Source organism: Porites lutea, chromosome 2, assembly GCF_958299795.1.
Source record: "Porites lutea chromosome 2, jaPorLute2.1, whole genome shotgun sequence".
NCBI lineage: Eukaryota > Metazoa > Cnidaria > Anthozoa > Scleractinia > Poritidae > Porites > Porites lutea.
Genome location: NC_133202.1, coordinates 50,714,309 through 50,735,399, shown reverse-complemented (window position 1 = coordinate 50,735,399; position 21,091 = coordinate 50,714,309). Strand labels below are relative to the sequence as shown.

Sequence of the window (21,091 nt, the reverse complement as noted above, 5' to 3'; positions counted from 1 at the left end):
CTCCTTGTAAACAGGGCCTTAGGAAAGTAAATTTACCCTATCCACTGGATAGAGATTTATCCAGTGAATGGTATTATCCACTTTTCGAACTACTCGGGCCTGATCTAAAACTCGAAATAACAATTTTTAAAGACAAGCGAACTGTTTCTCAAGGAGAAATAATCCTGAAACTAGGGAAAATTATTTTGCACCTTCAAAAACAATTAAATGAAGTATGATCATCGCAGTTATATACGCAACTTTTGCAGTTGCGAAAAGAAAGCCTGAAAAAAATTCAAGCTTGTACGGTTGCGTATATAACTGCGATGATCATCCTTCATTTAATTCTTCACTCCGCAGTTCACATATATGATTTTCATATATTCAAAACTTCATCATCATCCTTTCACGGGTTTATAACGAACCAATTTAACGACCTGCTCCTAGTTGGCTTGTTAGCTTAATTGGTAGAGCGCTGCACCGGTATCGCAGAGGTCAAGGGTTCGAATATCCCGTACAAGCCTGGATTTTTTGGTTGGGAAATAGATGGTTTAATTTCCCGAAACAAGGCAGCTTTTCGGGCTAGGGCATAATATCCGAAAACTTCATTTGTGTTTTATAAACCATAGCTTATTGAATAGTCTGCTACACAGCCGTTTTTAGTGTCGTCACGCAACGCGTAGTGGGGAGGAGCGTTGCGTGACGACACTAAAAACGACTGTGTAGCAGACTACTTATTGAACGGTTCCTAGTTTTCTTCATGTTTTAGCCTTTACCGGTCTGACATTGGTTTATGTAGTTCAGAGCGTTGTTTTGACCTAATACGCAGTAAAGAAATCAGCTGAGGTCGAAACTCCAGGGGCACCCAACGAGGATATAGTTCAAAACCTCTTAACATAGCATTGTTGAACGTATTTTAGTATTTAAACGGTAGATATAGGCATATTTTTATCCCCTAAAAACTTTTCATCTGTTCGGATTTCCTAGCTGAAAGTCTAGTGATCCGAAAATTATAGGGATCAAAACTTACCTTCTCGAAAATTTCAGCCCGAAAAAGGCTCCCGAAAATTCTAGGTGGCCTTTTTTAGGGTAAATATCCGTTTAAAATGGGTAATTATACCATTTTGTAGATGTTCGAAAATCCTAGGAGAGGCAGGCAAGCAAGAAATTTTACAACAAATGTTCCGAAAATTCTAGTTCTCAAATCGTCTTCCGAACAGATATTTTTCCGAAAATTGCCGTTGGGTGCCCCTGAAACTCTGAGGACATCAGTTGAGCGAGTAATGACGTACACCGAAACTATCCTAGAATTAATTTCAATACTTTTTAACCTATTATAACTTATTAAATATTAACCTTATGTACAGTATATAATAAATAACTAAAAATAATTTCAATTCAACTCCCTAGAGGCAATCTCTGGTTCAGGACAAATTCAAGGAAGACTTGAAAGAGTTGAGATTTGTCTCATCTTCAATCTGGTTTTCTAGGCCATTCCACATGACTGTTCCCTGCTAAGAGCTCGCTTAGCAACTTCAGTAGACGGCCGAGGTAAAAACTCTTTATTCGAAAATACGTTGTAGGAATGAACCCTCGAGGTTGCTGGTTTGAACAAGTTCTTCAAACCCTCAGGATAAAGGTCATTCCATGTTATTCAGAGATTTGAAAACACTTATTGCCAGCTGCTTAGAGCGTCTTTGTTCAAGGGTATGCCATCCTGATTAATATCTTTCGTGACATATAATCATGTATTATGAACAAGGCGACAAACAACTTTATGGTCTGCTGATTGTTAATAACAGACCGTATTGTGATCGAAATTATGTTTTTTAATGCAAAATTGAGGAATGCCATCAAAGTTTGAACCTTCTCTCTAGTACAAACCTCTAATTCCTTTCACTGAGGCAAAGGCAAACAAGAGAGTAAGGTAGGTGTACTTTTTTTCTGACCATTAATTTGGAAACCTGTAAAAGCAAACAAACTGAAAGAAACTAAGGTTAATAGTGTTCAACGGATTTGAAGGATCGGTAATTTCTTGACCTACCCTGGCTGCGACATTACGTCAGTGCATTCAGACCCATTACTTCAGACTACGAAACAGGATAAGAAACGTTACTGGTTCAAATCGCATCTTTTTTGTTAAATCGTCTTCTATAAGGGGATGCAATTCTATGGATTGATCATTACGACTGATCGATTCACTTGATTACACTGACTAAGAAGGGTAGATACCATAGTGATAGTGATTTCAGTGGGAACTGCACTTTTAAAAAGGCGGAGTTGCCCAACAGCCTCGAAGTAGCAACTGAGCAACTGTTTACAGTCCTTAAAAATCCACTATACGGTGGCTGCCCACCCGCTTTCTGAGACGGGTCTTAGGAATTTTCGCTGACGGTTATTAATAACTCAAACTTTTAAACTCGCGAATTCAGAATATCTTGAAATAGTGAATATTAATGAAATCAAATGAATGTCATATGCAAAGAAGATCCTCTTAGTTAAAGACGTTGCTTCTTTACTTGCTAAGACTGGTTTTCTATGCATTTAATTTATCCAGTAAATCTCGTCAGTTTGATTGAATAACATCGATTATTAATAGTTTATCAAAATCTTCAGTAGGAATGTTAAAAAAAAAAAAACTTGCGTAACAGCACAATTAACATGCTGGAAGGGGCTACGAATTTTTAATATAATAATGATGAAATGATCCAGTCGAATGCACTTGAAAGATGAACAATCACCGAAAGCGATCCGCGAGCTGTATGGAATTATCAAACACTTAACGTGTAAATATGTCAAATCTCCCTACAACTGATAGTTTTAAAATAACCATAGTTAGTAGGGGAGACTGGTTATGAAAGCCGGCAAATATCAAAGTTGAAAACAACGGCAGGATTCGCTCAGTCGGTAAAGCGCTTGACTGCACAGCGGAAGGTTTCGGGTTCGATTTCCGGGGCCGGACCATTACTACTCAGGGTCTTAAAATAATTGAGAAATGAAGGTACTCCCTTTGCACTGCAAGCAGCTGGACCTTCTCGCAGCTCTGGTGACCACTTAAAATGGAGATCCCGCCTCCAGTAGGAGACGTAAAAATCGTGCTAAATACATTGACGCGCAGATTAAGCGCATTTAACGGTGCTGTAGTTTATGTCAATAGCTCCCTGATCGTGTCCAATCCTTTGTTTGTTTCTTCACAAATTGTGACTGAATAAATTAATGCGATGTTGTTATTGGTCAGTAAGTTCAAAATGATAGGAAGACCATTGAACGTTGTCAGCACGGTCAGGTCCAAAAAAGCTGACAAAAACATACAACAAACTAAGGTGTCTAACGGGTTTCATAGCCATTCCGCTTTAATAACTACGGTGTAGCCATGTGTCTATAGTTTGCTATAAAAAAAATTATCCGCAGATATTCTATCTTTGTTCTTCGTCATGTTAACGGGGAGTAAACTATCCAGAATCTCCCCTTCTTCAAGTTAGTAATTCCAAATCCACCTATGCACCCCCCCCCCACCCCCCCCCCCCAGGGCAGACCCGCAGGTATTTCAGTTTTTTTGAAAAATTTTGGTTAAATTCCCCGGTATGTTGGCAGTTTAGATGGTCACATGCCTCTCCGGCTTTAGAAAAACTGTAACGATCAAATTTGTTAGAACAGTTTTTCAAAAAAAAATGTTTGCGCGGTTTGTTTACATCAAGCCTTTGTATGCGCCAATCCTGCAATCAGGATTCTGAAAAAGGTTTTGAGTTTAACACTCAAGAAATGGACAAAAGGCCTATGAAAAAGCGTTATTTCGTGCCCTAAGAGTCAGACTGTAGGGAACGTTATGTTCACTGATATTGGGCAAGTTGATATCTTCGGCTGTCAAAAATAAAATTTTTTACCCGTTTTCAGTTATTCTCGTGTCAATACCCTAAAGTATTAGTCCGAATAACGAATAAACTAGTTCTCGCAGCAAGGCCAATTGATTCCACTCTCTGGTTTACGGTCATTCTACTTTAGACTTCAGTCGCACGTACGGCTTTAGAGGTGAAACTTTGCATCTATTTGAAGAGCGTATTCTTTACTGATACTGGCTCTCAAAACTAAAATTCTAACCAGTTTTCAGTTATTCTTGTCTTAATACCCTAAACCGTTTGCCCGAATAACGAATAAACTTCAAGTTCTCACAGCAATTAATTGATCTTTTGTGAGACTTTTGCATCTATTTACACGACGTTAGAACAATACATGCATCGAAATTTCGCCGATTTTTCGTCTGAAACGAAAGTTCGCAATTTGTTCGTTGAAATTCGCCGAAATTTGCTTTCATTTCTTTGCTAATACTATTACGAAGCATCTATCTGCTACCGGAGAACTACCGATTGAGAAATGATGGTATAGGATGTTTTTTTTTTCGGTCAGTGACAACGAGTACTCACAATACGCCACTTCCACTTTTCCCATGATGCACCTTATTTGACCCGCAACATTTTGCATAAGCATTGTTTTCAATTTCTCTTGGGGCGGCTGTAATAATACGCAGGAGAAATGAAAAACATAGGTTACACTGAAAATTAAAAAGATCTGTTTCAGCCCCTCCTGGAGCCATTTGAGCACAATTTAGGCCAAGAAAGCTCAATCAAAAGGCTATTCCAGCCCACGGTAGGGCCCATTTCAGCCCTGGGACCAAATCAACCCTAGCTAATTGGACTGTATTGGCCCTGATTTAAGGGAGCCAAATTAGACTCAAAAGTAGGACTGTATTTTACTCTCCGAAACGGCCCTATTTCTAGGGCTAAAACAGATCTTTCTGATTTAGAGTGTATGCAAAATTTTGGGGGCCAAATAAGGTACATTATGGGAAATGTGAAAGTGGCATATAGGAGTCGAACCCTTGATCTTGATTTATTTTCATTTATTCACCAGGTTCAAAATTCACCAACTCTTCGTCTCATCTTTACTCATTTCTCATATCGACATTCTAGTCGTAACAGTATACAGGACGTTTGTCCTAGTTCAACAGGCTGAACTTCCACGAGTCTCCTATTGGAGTACTCGAATTTTTTTCTTCCGAGTCGCCTGGGACACTGATTGAAAAAAAAAAAAAAAAAGACATCTTTCTGAATCATTTACCTGGCTCAAAATTCACCATCTTATCTCTATCAGAGAACTACATTTTTATCCATACACTACAACAACGATACGCAATATCGAATAAACGATTCCATAAACTAGTAATATGTGGGCCAAAGGAAATGCCCTCTCTTGAAATGGATGCAAATTCTCACCTCTAAAGCCGCACGTCAAAGTCGTCCGTCTTCGCTTCCATTACCAGCGAAATTTCGCCGATGCGAATTTTCGTTCTGGCCTAATTTCGCCAGTGCAAATTTCACGGCCCTGTCATGCGAGATTTCGGCAAAACGAAATTTCGCTTCTATGGATGCGAAATTTTTTGCTTCGCATGTTGGACGAGGTAGATTATCCCAAAAGAGATAAGGAGAATGTGCAAGTAACTCAGCGACGCTCAGGAAACTATGTATCTTCTTACTATAGAAATAGATAACGGAAATAAGTAACGGTAATGTATGTTTTCAACATCTGAGACGATATATCGCCACTATCGCCTGGCGTTATCACAAGATAAAATGATAAAGGTTATAATTTGTATCGGTTAAAAATTTGCTGTTTTTTTTTTTTATCTAGACCTCAGAAAAATGGTAAAGAATAGGTACAGAAAGATTGCCACCTCTGCACACTCGGAAAGCGAGAGCTTTTTCTCTTCTCTTTTTTTCCAGTGGATGAGCATTCTAATAAAGACAGGGAGTGAAAGAGCTGTTGATGAAAATGATCTTTTACCTCTTAAAGAAGAAAACACTACTTGGTTTTTGACAGAGGAGCTTCAGGCAAAATGGACCGAAGAAACAGCTAATAGCAAAATACAGGATGTTAAACCAAAACTCTGGAAAAGTGTATTGAAAATGCTAACAGCAAAGGACTTTTTAATCCTTATTACAGCTGGAAGTCTGAACACAGTTGGTCGCATTCTCCAACCACTGCTTCTTGGATACCTTCTAAAATCCCTGATGATTGCAAGGCTAAAACACAATTATCTTCTCTACGGTTGTGCTTCCGCGTTTGGGATAAACGAACTAATCAGTTCTCTTAGCATGCACCAATTTGACTACCGATGTGAGGTGCTTGGAACCAGGATTAGCAGCGCCCTAAAAGGATTAATCTACATGAAGGTAAAGAAAAAATTCAATAGGCACTTTAAGGGGTGTCGCTAAAACGCGGGGTTGGGGTCGGGGCCGAGGACGGGGTCGGGCGGCGGGTCTATCTCTTCTTTTAAAGAATGCTGTTTTAGGGTTAGGGTTAGGGTTAGGGTCAGCATTAGCCTTGAGACTGACCCTAACCCTAACCCTAGAACAGCACTCTTTTAAAAAAAAAAAAAAGTTAGATCCCGACCCCGCGTTTTACTGATACCTCGGACTTTAAGCACCGTCAACGGCAACCGCGACGGTGACGCTTTCAATAGTTACTTACAATGACAACAGCAGCAAAACAACAATAAAACTAAGCTAGTAGCCTCTTGTTTACCTCGATCGGTCTTCTTCTTTTCCTCCTCTATGAGAAAAACAATAAAGGCTTCGGTACGTGTATGATCGTGATATCAAATAGTTTAGGCTCATATTTAGGCAATGAAGAGGCCAACAGGAAAGAAAATTATTCATTCAGCGAGAGCACATTGTTCATAAAACTTTGTTGGATATCACATAAAATTACGTCTCTGTAAATGACAGAGTCGATTCATACTCGAACTAAGACATGATTCTCAAAAATCAAAGATAAAATGTTCCCAAGTTCCAAACAGATTCATCATCATCATTATCAGTCCTTATCATTATCACTAAGCAATCAGAATAAATGCATGAAAGGAAAACATGATGTAGCCATAATATTGTAACGATCCACATACAATGTAATTGCATGATAAAAATAGTTATAGCTATTTTTGTTAGTGATGACTTTATTCTAAGATAAATATATGAACTGTTTTGATTTTTTGCAGGCGCTTCTCCTTAACAAGGATACATTGTTGAGGTTTTCAACCGGTCAAGTTATTGATCTCGTATCAAATGATGTCCAGCGAATAGAGGGCGACACTTTTCAATTGTTTTTTCTGGGAATTCGATCCATCGTGGAGCTCTTAACAGTAACGTTTTTTCTAGTCTATCTAATCGGATGGCAAGCTGTAATGGGAATCATTTTACTTTGTATGTGCCTGCCATACGTTGCTGGACTGTCCTATGCTGGGGCTGTACTGCGCCTGCGTACAGCCGCGGTAACTGATCACCGCATCACGTTGATCAATCAGGTTGTTTCTGGGATCCGCGCCATCAAAAGTAATGTGTGGGAGGATGAATATAGAGGCAAAATAAAGAACGTCCGAAGGTAATGAAACTTTTGAATAACACAAAATAAAACTGAGCTGCTAGAAAGGTACTGAGCAAGTAAATTTTACATTTTATGAAACCTGCAGTAGAAATTCATACAGAAATTATTTAATCTCCATAATCTTTTCTGGGTATAATTATTACGAGCCAGTTTATTGACTGTCCAGCTCCCAATTGGCCTGCTCCCTGGATTAGTTATCTGCAATACCGGTATCGCAGAGGTCAGGGTTCGAGTCCCGGCAAGCCTGGATTTTTTCAGGCTTTCTTTTTCGTAATTGCAGAAGTTGGATTTTAAACTGCAAGGACCTTCACTACATTTATTTCTTCATTCCGCGATTCAAATATATAAATTTCATATATTCATTATTACAACTTAAATTGTTATTACAACTCATACGTCCAAGCCTAAAAGCCATTTGAAATCTCGTTCCAAAAGTATTGCGATTCTAGATTCCTAGCATGGCTGTATAAATCTTTGTTTAGTCTCTACCTGCCCGACTTGTCTTTTGGAATCCAGAAATTTCACGAAAAAGGTCACTTTTATAATAAAAGGAATTAAGCATGTGCCTAATGATACCTCGTATCTTGTTTTTCAATTATAGCAATGAAATCAATTTGATCCGTAAAAAGAGTGCTGTTATGTCGATCATTGCTGCTCTCGAATACGTTTCAACACCAACAGCGACCCTTATCACTGTCATCACTCTTGTACTAACCGGTCAGCCCCTGACTCCTGTTACCGTCTTCTCGTTACTGTCTTTTATCAATCTGCTGAGAAGGAGCCTCTGTACGGAACTGTCCAATGGACTCATGCAATCATATGACGCCTATGTCTCATTGAAAAGAATACGTGACTTCCTTCTATTAAACAACCTTGAATCAAATAACACAAGGATGTATCAACAGGAAGGAGCAGAAAAAATCTTCTTACCTTACAAGTCAACAGATCCTCAGCAAGAAACTATCCTAACGGTCAGAAATTTTAATCATCAAAAGCAAAAAATAGTTACAGACGACGAATCGTTGCTGCAGGATATTGACTTCACAATGGAAAAAGGAAGTTTAACAGTCCTAACCGGACCAGTGGGCAGTGGTAAATCTACTCTTTTGTCGGCAATTGCTGGGGAGGTGCCAGACCGGAACGGGGCCATAAACTACAATGGAACTGTTGTTTATGTGCCACAGATTGCTTGGGTATTTTCTGGGACTATAAGAGAAAACATTTTGTTTGGCGAACAGTACGAGGAATCTAAGTACAACAGAGTCATTAAAGCATGTGCTTTGACTCAAGACATCGAGAAATTTCCAGACTGTGACCAAACGATCGTTGGAGAGCGTGGAGTGGTTCTTAGTGGAGGCCAGCGGGCAAGAGTAAGCTTAGCACGCGCGGTGTACGCTGAAGGAGAGCTTTACTTGTTGGATGATCCCTTAACTGCCGTGGACTTTAAAGTCGCCAATCACATCTTTAGGGAATGCATCAAAGGCCTACTTAAACGGAAAACCCGATTAATAACTTCTCACCAAGAAAGGGTCATGCGAGAAGCTGATAGCATTATTGTATTGTGTAAAGGCCAAATGTTGGCTAAGGGAAGTTTCACTGAGCTAAAAGAAAGTGGTATCCTGAATGCAACTCGTGATCCCACGTATGAGAAAGCTAACGAAATCGAATCGGTTGTTGGTATGGAAAATAAAGACAAAGATGACGTTCCTAAGATGAGTGATGAAAGTGTATCCCATGAAGTACAGGGGCCTCGCTTATCAGAAGAAGATCGAGCCATCGGAGCTGTGTCTGCTAGTCTGTACTGGAAATACTTTAGAAGCGGAGTACCTTTACTGCTAATAATCACGGGAATTTGCTGGTGTCTTATTACTCAAGGTAAGGCCTTAACATGAAGAAAATTTACAACATCACTTTATAGCCTGGGAAATCACGCGATAATTCGCGACGCCAGCAATGGTTCACCCTCAAAGGGCGGCTGAGGAACGAACACATGCTGGTGACCTGTACCCAGCTATGGCGGTGCTTTCGATTGGTCGTGTGGCGAGGGAAATTTGCTTCAACAAATCAGAAGCACTGCCCAGATGTGGGTAGTGATACATCAGCAGTATGGAATTTTGCACGTGTTCTCAGTCGTCGTTTCACGAGAACCCAGTGGTGACGTCGCGAAATGTCGACTGTTTTCTTAGGCTTTGTATCATATTTCTAGGATCAAATCCTCCTTAAAAATTTCTTAGTTATGAGAATACCTCTTAAAACCCCCTATTAGCAGACATACTTGTAGGGCAGAATAAGTTTCCATAACTGGCACTTGCTATGCACCGAAGTGATCCTTGTAACTGGTTGCGAGAAAAAGTCATTTGTGACCCCTCCCCACGGCTGGTGGGCTGTTCAAAAATGCCACGTTGTTTGATATCTTATTGTCAAACTCCTTGTCGATCATTGCAAAAAATGTTATGTTGTACTTGGAACTGGCCTTCACTAATACAAAAAGAAATATATGTAATTACATTTTCCCTTTGCATGTAATAGTTATAGGCGCAAAAAAACTGTCCGCGTAGAAAGTTTCCACAGCCACGTCGGGGAATGTGATAATGTAGGGCAGTCATACGTACTTTTAGAGATGTTCACTTACGGCAGCGATTCATTAAGGGATCTTTGCCTGACGCCACAACCAGTTGTAAAAATGTTCAGACACTCCAACGAAAAACCAGCCTTTTTTACTTCAAATCTCTGCTAGTCAAACTTCTGTGCAATAAAATACTCAACTCCCGCCTACTCTCCATTCAAAGTTGTTCCTCCAGTTTTTGAGGATGGCCTTGTATCGCTGCAACTTTGAAAAGGCGGGATCACAAGCACAAGATCATGGCCAGGCCACTTAAGCCAAAAAAAGGTACCGTGGCTCTAGTACTTTTTCAACTGGTTGTAGCAATTATGCCAAATTTGTATTTAAATTAGTATTAAACATATATTGAATAAGGCTGAGTATTCCTTTATGGAGAATTAAGCAAATCGACGATAGTGGTATCCACCAAAGGCGAAGTCCGAAGCTATACTTAAGGCAAAGTTGGGCACAAGAGTGCAAGGAAACTTTTGGCCCCTCAATCTGTATCTTCATATGCTTCCTAAGAATCTAACAGCAGATGGTCCTTCTAAGCCTGGACCGCTTTAGTACTAGCAGCTAATGGTGGCGAACTTCCTTTTAATCGTTTGCCTCTCTCGGGACACAGTTTTGTGATGATCACATCCCATTTTCATTGTTTCAGAGTTAGGGTGCTTATATATATTTGCATTGTTCTTCGGTCAATACTTATTTGCACTTCTGTAGAAACTTATACTGTTATATAAATTACGCCTCATCGTACGTTCGTCGGTCAGCATTGTGCCTGGATAAAAGTAATTGAATGTGATTTACGTCAAAATACACGTCCAGCGGCAAAGTCTTCATCGTGCAAGATAATCCTCGATTTATCGCGAATAACTATGGCAAGAGCCTCGTGAATTAAAACCCCGGAGATAAACTGGGACGCTTAATATTTACGAGACCAGTTCGTGAAATTCAAGTAATACCGCAATCTAATCTTTGCTGGTCGCCATGCAAACAAAATGCATAAAAAACAAGCTTATTTATATCCGTTGTGGACTGACAGCCAAGAACCAGAAGCCTACAACAGTTGGACATGGGAAGACGATGATGATCGCATCAAACCAGAAGAAATTTGGCGATGATTTGAGAACCACGTAGCACCTAAAGTAAGTCACAGGCTTACTAGATATCAAAGCCATCAGATTCGGCAAAACAACGAGAAAACTATGGATTATTTTATGAAACGCTGCTGGAATCAGGCTAAAAGAGGCTGGTTCAGAGATTTGGCTTAAATGAATGTGCATCTAATAGAAAAGTTCGCAACTAATCGTTGGAACAGAACACAAACTAGTTCAAGAGAGGCTTTAAGGAAAAAAGGTCTAGCGCTTTCACTCGACGAAGCAACTGACATTGACCAAGATACCCTGTCTCAATTGGAGCAGTAAGGATGGGATCAAAACAAAATGATCATGGAATCAAAAAGAGCGTTAGGAACGGCAACAAGCCTAAAGTATGCAGTGCCCTAACTATGGCCTAGAACTTTTCTCAAGAACCAGTGAAAGTTGCCCGGCGTATGGAGCTGAGTTCCTTAACTGCCGGAAACCAAACCGTTGGGTAACAGAATGTCGTGCAAACCGCGGAGTGTCGGGGGGTTCATCTAAAGACAGAGGAAATTCCAAATCAACGCACCGGTCTACAAGCAGGGGCCGCTGAGGCAGAGGAACGTCTTCGCTGGACACAAGGAAGAGAGCACACTCGATTCAAATAAGTAATTTCAATCACTACTTCTCATTACTTTCGAAATCAATTGAAGTTAATGCGTTTGATCCTACAAGCCTGGATAACACGAAAGATGAAGGTGATTGTTAAAGTAAAATTTGGCCTCGACCAGTTGCAGTTATAGCAGAGTTGGACACAGGAGTGTAAGGAAACCTTTTGCTGTTCAGACAGTATCATCGTATGTTTCCTCACTATCTAACGTACGGCCGATGGTCTTCAGGATCACATATGAATTCTCAGGCCGACAATCTGCTGCAAGCTTCTTCTTTACTGAAGCAGAAGGTCGAGCCCTTCTAGATTTACCAACAGCACGTGACCTCAATCTCATTATTTTCCATTGTTCTGTGCAGAGTGATTCAGCAAATCCCCTCGACACCCATGAGTTACCCATACCCTCGCAAACCAAGCCTGAGGGAGTTACACCAAAGCCAGTAACATCCTCCAAGAGGACTGGAGGCACACCCGAGGCAACAACATCCTCTCGGACCAAACCCGAAGGAGCCACACCCAAGCCAGCCACTCCCTCGGAACTGGTTACATCCAAAAAACCAACCTCTCTCAACAACAAGGTTACCCTAATTGTTTCAGTGAAAATGAAAAATGGATGCTTCAGTACCCCCAATTGTACAAACCCAGAGACGCGTACCACTGAACTTACGGGATGACATCAAGCAGAAACCAGCTTACACTGTATTACAAGGTATAATTAGAAAGATAAGAGAATTCGAGTCAACTGCCTGAGTTAACCGCTAAGTGTACCGCAGAAAACCAAATGGCGAAAAGCTGAGAATCTTCGTCGATCAATCCCAAGGACCTTAATGGAAAATCACGTGATCCTTCACTTGAAAAAGTTCTTCCAAGAATGACAGGTGACAAATACTTCTCAATAGGAGATGCAAAATGTAGATATTAGAATGCCGAGTTGGATCAAGAACTGGGCTACAAAAACCGTTAACTTTAAACTTACCATTTGGTCTTTTCCGTTTCCTTTGAATACCTTTTGGCCTTTGATGTTTCAGGGCGTGTTTCAAGCTAAAACATACCGGCCTTTAAAGGTTGTGAAGGTGAAGTGGAGATAGCCGAAGATATTGTTGTTTACGACAGAGGAGGAACACGAACGTCACATGCATGGTATGCTGATCAGATTCAGAACCAGCGGACGTAAGTTGAATCCAGACAAATGCAAATTTAAGCAGAGGGAGATCAAGTTCTAGGGCATCATCTGTATTGAGGATGGAGTTAAACCTGACCGCGATAAAGTTTCAGCCCTGCTAAGACGATGTCACCCCCCACCAATTCACAGCACGAGCTGGAAACATTTTTTTTATATACCTACTTGGCTCCATTCATTTCCAGGTTTAATGCCTTGAAAGCCCCCTTGCGAGAATTGCTAAAGGAGAAAGATGATTTTGACAAGACTTCCTTGCAAGAGCAAGCGTTTTACGCGATTGGGAATGACATTAAAGCGACAAAATCACTCCGGCGTAGTATGACCTAACCAAAGAAGTAATCCTACTGGTAAAGGGTCTCGGTGTTATTCTACTTCAAGAGAATTTAACTCGAAACAGCCAACGACAGAGAGCTTGCTGCCCCTAAGGAAGTCTAAACAATGGTTCAGTTTGGCCCACGTCAGTAAACGATAGTAAAGGAGTTTCCGCCATTGGTTCGACCTGTGAGTTATCTGTCAAAAATGACCGGTTCTAAAAGATCAGCGCGTTAGTATTCCTCAGTAACTCCAGGGAGACATTTTGTCCAAACTACATGCCAACCAAGGTAGTACGCACATTGGTATTCTGGAAAAATCTAAACAAGAACACTGGGGAGCTGATGACTCAGGCATGGAAAGTCATCCAAGAACTCCAACCTAAGCAGGCAAAAGAACTGATTACTCTGACAGAGGCACCAACAAGTTCTTGGCGTACTGGTACAGTAGGAATTGGTCTATTCTACGTGGATACCTGATAATTAATGATTACTTTACTAAGTTCTCCTTTGTTAGAAAGAAACTCAGACGTCAGAGTAAATGTATGGTTGTTGTTGATCAAATAAATCAAATCTTCAGTGATTAAGGCTTCAGCTGACTATAAGGGCTATAATGGGACACGTTTCCAAGCCGATACTGTGGTCAATTTGCAAGGAAAACGGTTTCAGCCACCGCACAAGTTCTCCCAAGGTATTTTTGCCTTTAACTGAGCTGTTCAGTACTGACGTCCAACTTCCTCGATTAGTACTACTTGTCTAGCCACAAATCTGCGTTTATAATGACATGTTCAGATATAATTCATATCCAATTAACTGCACGAAACGAGTACAAATTCCCCACGATGGTTATTTGTACAGTTTTTTATTTGTATACTTATAGCATGTAGCATACCTGTTTGATAAGTTGCAGCCTTCATCTTCTCATTCATCTTCAATTTAATACAATCTCCTGTTTAGACGCAGTTATTCGTTAGACAACACTAGTATCTGACGCTTCTTTCTCTGATATTCACTTTTTAGCAACGATGGTTTCCTGTGATGTGTGGCTTTCACTTTTGACAAAGGATCGTCCAGAAGATCAAAAGAATTCGACAAACCTTATCATCTACGGTTCTCTTGTCGCCACATCTTTCATATTTCTCATCATTCGGGCATTTGGCTTCTATTTGGTGTCGTTACGATGTTCTGAACGTCTTCACAATAAAATGGTAGCGGCTATTCTACAAGCACCGGTCCTCTTCTTTGATTCAAATCCCGTGGGAAGAATTATGAATCGGTTCTCTAAAGATGTAGGCTGCATGGATGAAGTAATACCGAGAAAGTTTCTGTCAGCAGTCCAACTGGTCTTGTTGATGTTCACCTCAGTTCTTCTACCAACTGTAATAAACTCTTGGCTTCTGTTTGCCGTTGTCCCAATAGCTGTGTTAGCGGGGCTTATTTCAAGATATTACTTAAAGACTTCCAGGGAACTACAAAGGATGGAGTCCATTCGTCGCAGCCCTGTCTATTCTCATTTTTCGGAAACCCTGGATGGACTGGAGACGATTCGGACAAGAAACAAGGAAGAAGATTTTGTGGAAGAGTTTTGCAGGTATTTAAAATCAATTTTAAATTAACCTTAATAGCGGGATGAAAATTAATCTTGGGACAACGAAGAAATCGGATTTAATTCAGCTGCAAAGCTAACTAGTAAAAAATAAAAATATATTTTGGACGGGGTATTTCCTATCGTAAATCTAACTAATATGGAGCAAAATGGCACCAGTGACACACTGCAATATAGACAAGAGTTAAACTTGCTGTGAAAAGAGTGAAGAAAAAAAAGTGAAGAGTTCCTTCGATATAACGAACCTGTTTGTGATAAAAAATCCCCGAAGAGATGTCATTCTTGCACTCACTTGCAGTTAAATGTCTTCAGCAGGATCCCGATTTAGCGTACCCCTGTTATGACCAATATATTTTTATCACCACAATTACACTTTCCACGGTACGGAAAGATACTTGGTAGAAACGCATATAGGTTTCTGACTATGAAGTATTTTTTTCGTGGCTTAACCCATTACATGATCCTTTCCAAGTCTGCTGGCTTCCACAACCGCAGAGGTGGTATGCTAAACATATGACAAAAAACGGTTTTATATCTAGACTTATGTTTTTTGTCGTTCTTAGGTATCAAGATATTCATACTCAGTCATACATTATGGTTTTTGCCTGTCGGCGTTGGCTTGGTGTACGCTTGGATTGTCTCTCTGCTCTTTTAACTGGTGCAGCGGCTCTTGCTGCAGTTTTTGTGTCTCACGATGCTGGTAAATCCATTTGTTTATGGGATGAGAAACGGAATTAATTCATGTTCATATGTTGCTCATGTTTTAAGATCTCTGAATTACCTAAAAACTTCACCTTTTAATATAACGCAATAGCATACGTTTGGATACGTTTTAATTACCCACGATAGAAAGCTTTAAGCTCACGCTTATAATGTCGTAATTAGTAATTTAGAAGTATTAATTAACTTACAAACGTCAAATGAAAATAAATACTGAGATACTTAAAACTAAGAATTGTTTTTGCAGCCATAAAGGCACTAAAACCAATTTCCCATTTAGTACACGGTTATTAAACTTTCTAGTGAGTGGGGATTCAATTTTTACGGTCTTTTATACGTAGTCTAGAACGTGTGAAGAGAGTGTAGGAAGATTAGAGTTTGGCGGAGTAGGCGTTTTGATTGAGAATATTCTCTTTTATTTCTTACAGCTTTAGTTGGACTATCTCTGGTTTACATAGTCCAGACCGTGAATCTGACGCAATTTACTGTTCGTCAGTTAACGGATATCGAAACTCTAATGACTTCAGTTGAGCGAGCAACGACCTACACAGAGCTGGAATCTGAACCTGGATACAAAGTGGAACGAAATCCTCCGGAATTGTGGCCGTATGAGGGAAATATCGCATTCAAAGACGTATCCCTGACGTACTATCCGTGTGGTCCTCAAAGTCTAAAGGATATAACACTTATCATCAATGGTGGAGCTAAGGTCGGAATTGCCGGCCGGACAGGTGCAGGGAAATCTTCTTTCGTGGCGGCACTAATGCGCATGCCTGAAGCTGACGGAGATATACTTATTGATAACGTTTGTATAAGAGATATCAATCTACAAGAGTCTCGACGGGCAATAACAATTCTTGGACAAAATCCGGCCCTCTTCATCGGATCGGTAAGGCAAAATCTTGATCTGATGGAGCAGTTTGAAGACGCGGTTTTGTGGCGCACTTTAGAAAAGGTGCAGCTGAAAAGTCTTGTAGAGAACCTGGAGGGTCAGTTGGATCATAAATTATTGGAGCACGGGGCAAATTTAAGTGTTGGGGAACGCCAACTCATTTGCTTGGCTCGCGTGTTATTACAGCAAAAGAATATCGTCATTTTGGATGAGCCCACTGCACACGTGGATCCAGACACGGAACAAACAATCTGGAACATAGTGCGCGAGGAACTCAAATCTTCCACAGTTATCACGATAGCACATCGTTTGAACACAATTAGAGACAGTGACAAGATTTTAGTCCTAAAAAATGGGGAAGTCGCTGGGTTTGATACGTTTGATGTGCTAATAAATAGAAAAGGAGGAATTTTGAGTGAAATGGATCATGTAACAAAGGCCGCCACATAGGATTTTCCTCCATCCAAAAAATTAGGGTGACATTTCGAGGATGTCTTCAATGCCAGCATTGAAAGCTATTTTAGTCGCTAAGGAAGTAATGATATTCCGTGAGGAAAGCTATAATGGTGCACGCGAACGTGCAACTCGGAAAATAAGCGTAATCAAAGGTGTCTACATTTTAATACTGTTGGTCCTTGTCTATAGCTAACTTTCTCTTGTTCTTTAATTTTTATAGTTCGAGCAAAGAGAGCATGACATAGTGCCAAATATTTTTTTATTGAATTAAAGATACTTTAATATTTTATATTAACCAGGTTTCCTGGGGGTGGATTCACCTGCAGCATACTCGTGCTCCTAAACCAAACAATTAGTAAACCCGTTTATTTCCATTGCCTCCTTGACGATTTCCGGTAAACAAAGTAATTAAGTTCAAGCCATGCTGAAAAGCCCCCTACTTGCGATTGCTTACGTATCGGATTAGTTCAGAAAAAGGTGGGCGAATACAAAAAAAAACCAGCTCTTGCAGCAGGCGCTCCCTTCCCTTTTTGCCCGCTTTCGCACTTTTCTCCCTCCCCCTCCCCTCCCCTTTTAGTGCCTGTCATGCAGGCTACCGTACATCGCTTCGACTTGTTCGGTTATTTTAACGGTTGCAAAATCTTTCCTTGGAATAATTTTTAACCTTTGGCTAGTTTAACACTTAATACTACCCTAAAATGCCTCCATTTCGAGACAATAAAGATCGCTGATAACATTATTGTTCTGAAGTTCGGAAAACAATAAATTCCTAATTTATGCAGGGCAGTGTCGTGACTCAACCTGTAAAATTTTTAGCCAATGAAACTTCGTTACTTACCTTCAGTAGCCAATCACCAAGCGAGAAAATCATAAAATCATAAAAAATCATAAATTTTGTTGTATTTTCTCCATTTTTTAGGGCAATTTGACCAAGTTTTTCCAGCTTTTGTTATGTAACAAACAAATTGACGCCAGTTTTTTATGTTTTTGTCTTCTTATTGATGATGAAATGACATCATCACATCGCAAAGTTTGTTGTGGATCCACTCACATGCGGCTCGTGGAGCCACAACACTTTGACAATATTATGACGCCATTTTATCATCAATAAGAGGACAGACACATTAAAAAAGTGGCGTCAATTTGTTAATCTGTCGGTCAGTAAAATTATTTAGACTTGTACTAGCTTCCTTTTTTCTTATAAACTCATAAAGTGCTGGCACCGGTAATTGCAAGGTCTTGAAGGCTATTATTATCTCGTGACTAGAAACCTGTGCTATCCAAACTGAAGCCTTATAAGACGCTAAAAAACATTAGGCTTGAGCATGTACGACTTTACTTTGGGGATTTAGCGATGCTTGTATTTGAAACAGGGTAGGCGTTAGCTACAAATATACAAGTATGCTGCAAATACATTATCCATCCTCAGTATTAAACAAGGACTAACAAGGACCCAGCCATTTAAGAATATTTATTATTCATTCAAAATATTTCCCCGAATCTGATTGGCTAAAAACACACGCATAATTCACCTTAATCAGTTACTGATGACCAAATTTGGAAGAATTTTGTGTTTAACGAGGAAATGACGTCAAAAAGCAGCGTTCTTGCAGGTTAATGCACCGTTAACCGAGAAGACCTGGGGACAAGGTTGACTTGTTTTGGTTGTGAAAACAAAAAATGGCGGACATTTTACTCGTTTCAAGAGTAATAACTAGGCGAAATTATTGCTAAAAACATGGCAAGAACAGCAAAAACATAACTCGAAGGGCGACATCTACTATTTGGAGAATATTTGCGGAGCTGCACAACCCTAAACGTACACTATCCAAGGTGAACTTAAAATCGATGGAGGTAAGGATGTTTTACATGTAGCTTTGTTTTTAAACTAGGAATTATTTTGAATGAATGATGAAACAATTATTGAATTCGGCTTTCGTATCATATGTAGAATTATGGAGATCTCGAAGGGTGTTATCCGCCGTACCCTCCTCGATTTCCATAATTCTTCATATGATACTCAGCCTCATTGATTAATTGTTAAATATTTTAACATAAAAAAAGTAAAGCGCAATCATCATCTACCATTTGCCCAATGTCGCAAAAAAACCGATAGGCTAGCGCGGAAAAATTGAGGCCAATTGAGCAAATTTTCTCCCTTGTGAGGTAAAAATGTATCGATGAAATACAAATGATAAGTAGAAAATATTCAGTTGTCGTTTTGAAGCAAAGTAAAAAAGGTATGTAAAGGGAATGCAGAAAACATACGGCGCTAGGATGATCCGCCTGCTAGTATCTTCCTAGTGCTAGAGGATCTTCCTCCCTCTATGTGAACAGCTCCTTAATTTTCACTATCATATACTATCCCTGGTACGGGACCCTCGAAATCAAAACCGAGTGAAAAAAGATTCTGTCAATCAAAGAACACAATTTGTGCTGTTGCCTTTTATGAAACCTCAGCCTTCAAAGCAAGGCTTCACATTCCTGACGAACATGGCGTATGTTTATTTATGAACACCAATCATCGCATGTAGCTATTTAGATGTTAATTTAACTACCGTAACTGGAAGTAACACAAACACGGGATTGTCCCAAAGAAACTGGGGGCACCAGTACCGTTTCCGAATACTGGAAGTATTTTTTTTTTTTTTTTTTTTTTATTTTACTCTTATTGATAGCGGCCACTATCTTGAAAGCAATTGAAAAACTACATCACTGGCAGTTTCAACGTCCAAGATGGTAGGAGAACATTAGTGTCATAGTTCGCACTACAAAATACGCCTGCTACATGTACTGGGTCATACTGAGAGTGTTCATTAGTCAGTGCCCAGCACAATACCGGGCTCCAAGTAAAAATTGCTTAAGCGTTTTCACAGCACTGCCAATAGGAAGAATGCCATTTTAAGAGCAGAGGCATTAATTACCCAAGCCTAACTCTCCACTTCTATTATTGTCCTTGCAAAATTTAAGATGTTCAGAATGCTTGGGAAATACGCCTTCACTAGCGTCGAAAGTGACGGAAGAGAGATGGGAAAAGTTGGGATTCTTATGTGTCTGGTTCTATCGAATTTATGACTTCGCTGCAACAGATTTTTGATTTTCACTAGATCAAATATAACCTTCTTTACTATGGCTGATAACGCTTAATTGAGCTTCTGGGTTGTAACCGTCTAGAACTCCAATTTTCACGTCAGAGTTTATTCCGTTCCACCATTTGTGCCAGAGTTGTACGCGGCAAAACGCCTGCATTATCATAAACGCTGGCGAGGTAAGTCTTTGAAAATCGCCATTTTGTAACCTCTTTTTTCAGCTGCATAGGAGGCTAGACTTTACACGTCTTTACACTTTCCACAGCATTGTAAAGCATAAGTGAGTTGTCTCGCTAAGCTCCGCCAGCAAAAAGATCTGGAAAGATCCTAGCAATTCTTACACTTTTCATCACGGCTTTCTAAGAAATGTCATGACTTAGCTTATTCTCCTGTTGGTTGTTGGTATGAAATCTAAAAATCTTAATTTTACTGTAACTTGTTAAACGAGATCAAAGCAATAAAACGAAGAAGCTAGAGGTTTCGTGATAAAGATAAGAGTGGTGCGTCCTCATAATACAGCACTGAATTAACAAGTAGGTGCCCTTTGATAATGGCATTGAACAGTCAATTAAACAGCTACAGTTGAACGACTAGAGCAAAATGTAGTAAGTTTCATAATTAAAGACGTTTTGGCCTGCAACCTAGTATCCTGTTTTAGTGTCCGGCTTTTAGATATGGAAGACCAAAAACACCTGAAGTCGACTCTTTCAGAGTTTTAATAGATTTGTCTGAGCAGTTTAAGCTTCTGTTAGCTTGATGCTTCACTGATCATACCTCCAAGACCGTACGCCCACCGCCCACTTTCTACTCTGTTGACTGATAATAAGAGACCATATTGTGATCGAAATTATTTTTCAAAATGCAAAAGTGAGGAATGCCATTAAAGATCGAACCGTCTTTCTAGTTTAGACCTCTTTTTCGTTTCACTGAGGCAAAATTTAACAAAAGAACAAGATTGGTGTACCCGGCTTTTTGGCATTCAAGTTTGAAATCTGCAAAACCAAACAAGAAAGATACGTTTTAATAAGTAGTGTTCACTGGATTTGCTGGATCGGTAAGTTCTTTAT

The 21,091-nt window shown here is 39.9% G+C and overlaps 1 protein-coding gene across 1 annotated transcript; it reads left to right on the top strand.

Annotated features, from left to right (window-relative positions):
• Nucleotides 1-5,675: 5,675 nt before the first annotated feature.
• LOC140927164 (ATP-binding cassette sub-family C member 4-like) lies at nucleotides 5,676-17,102 on the top strand. Its single transcript, XM_073376814.1, has 6 exons — nucleotides 5,676-6,206; nucleotides 7,031-7,413; nucleotides 8,018-9,291; nucleotides 14,282-14,852; nucleotides 15,431-15,567; nucleotides 16,016-17,102. The coding sequence occupies exons 1-6, from the start codon at nucleotides 5,676-5,678 to the stop codon at nucleotides 16,927-16,929; spliced, it is 3,810 nt and encodes a 1,269-aa protein (XP_073232915.1). The 3' UTR covers nucleotides 16,930-17,102.
• The last annotated feature ends 3,989 nt before the right edge of the window (nucleotides 17,103-21,091 follow it).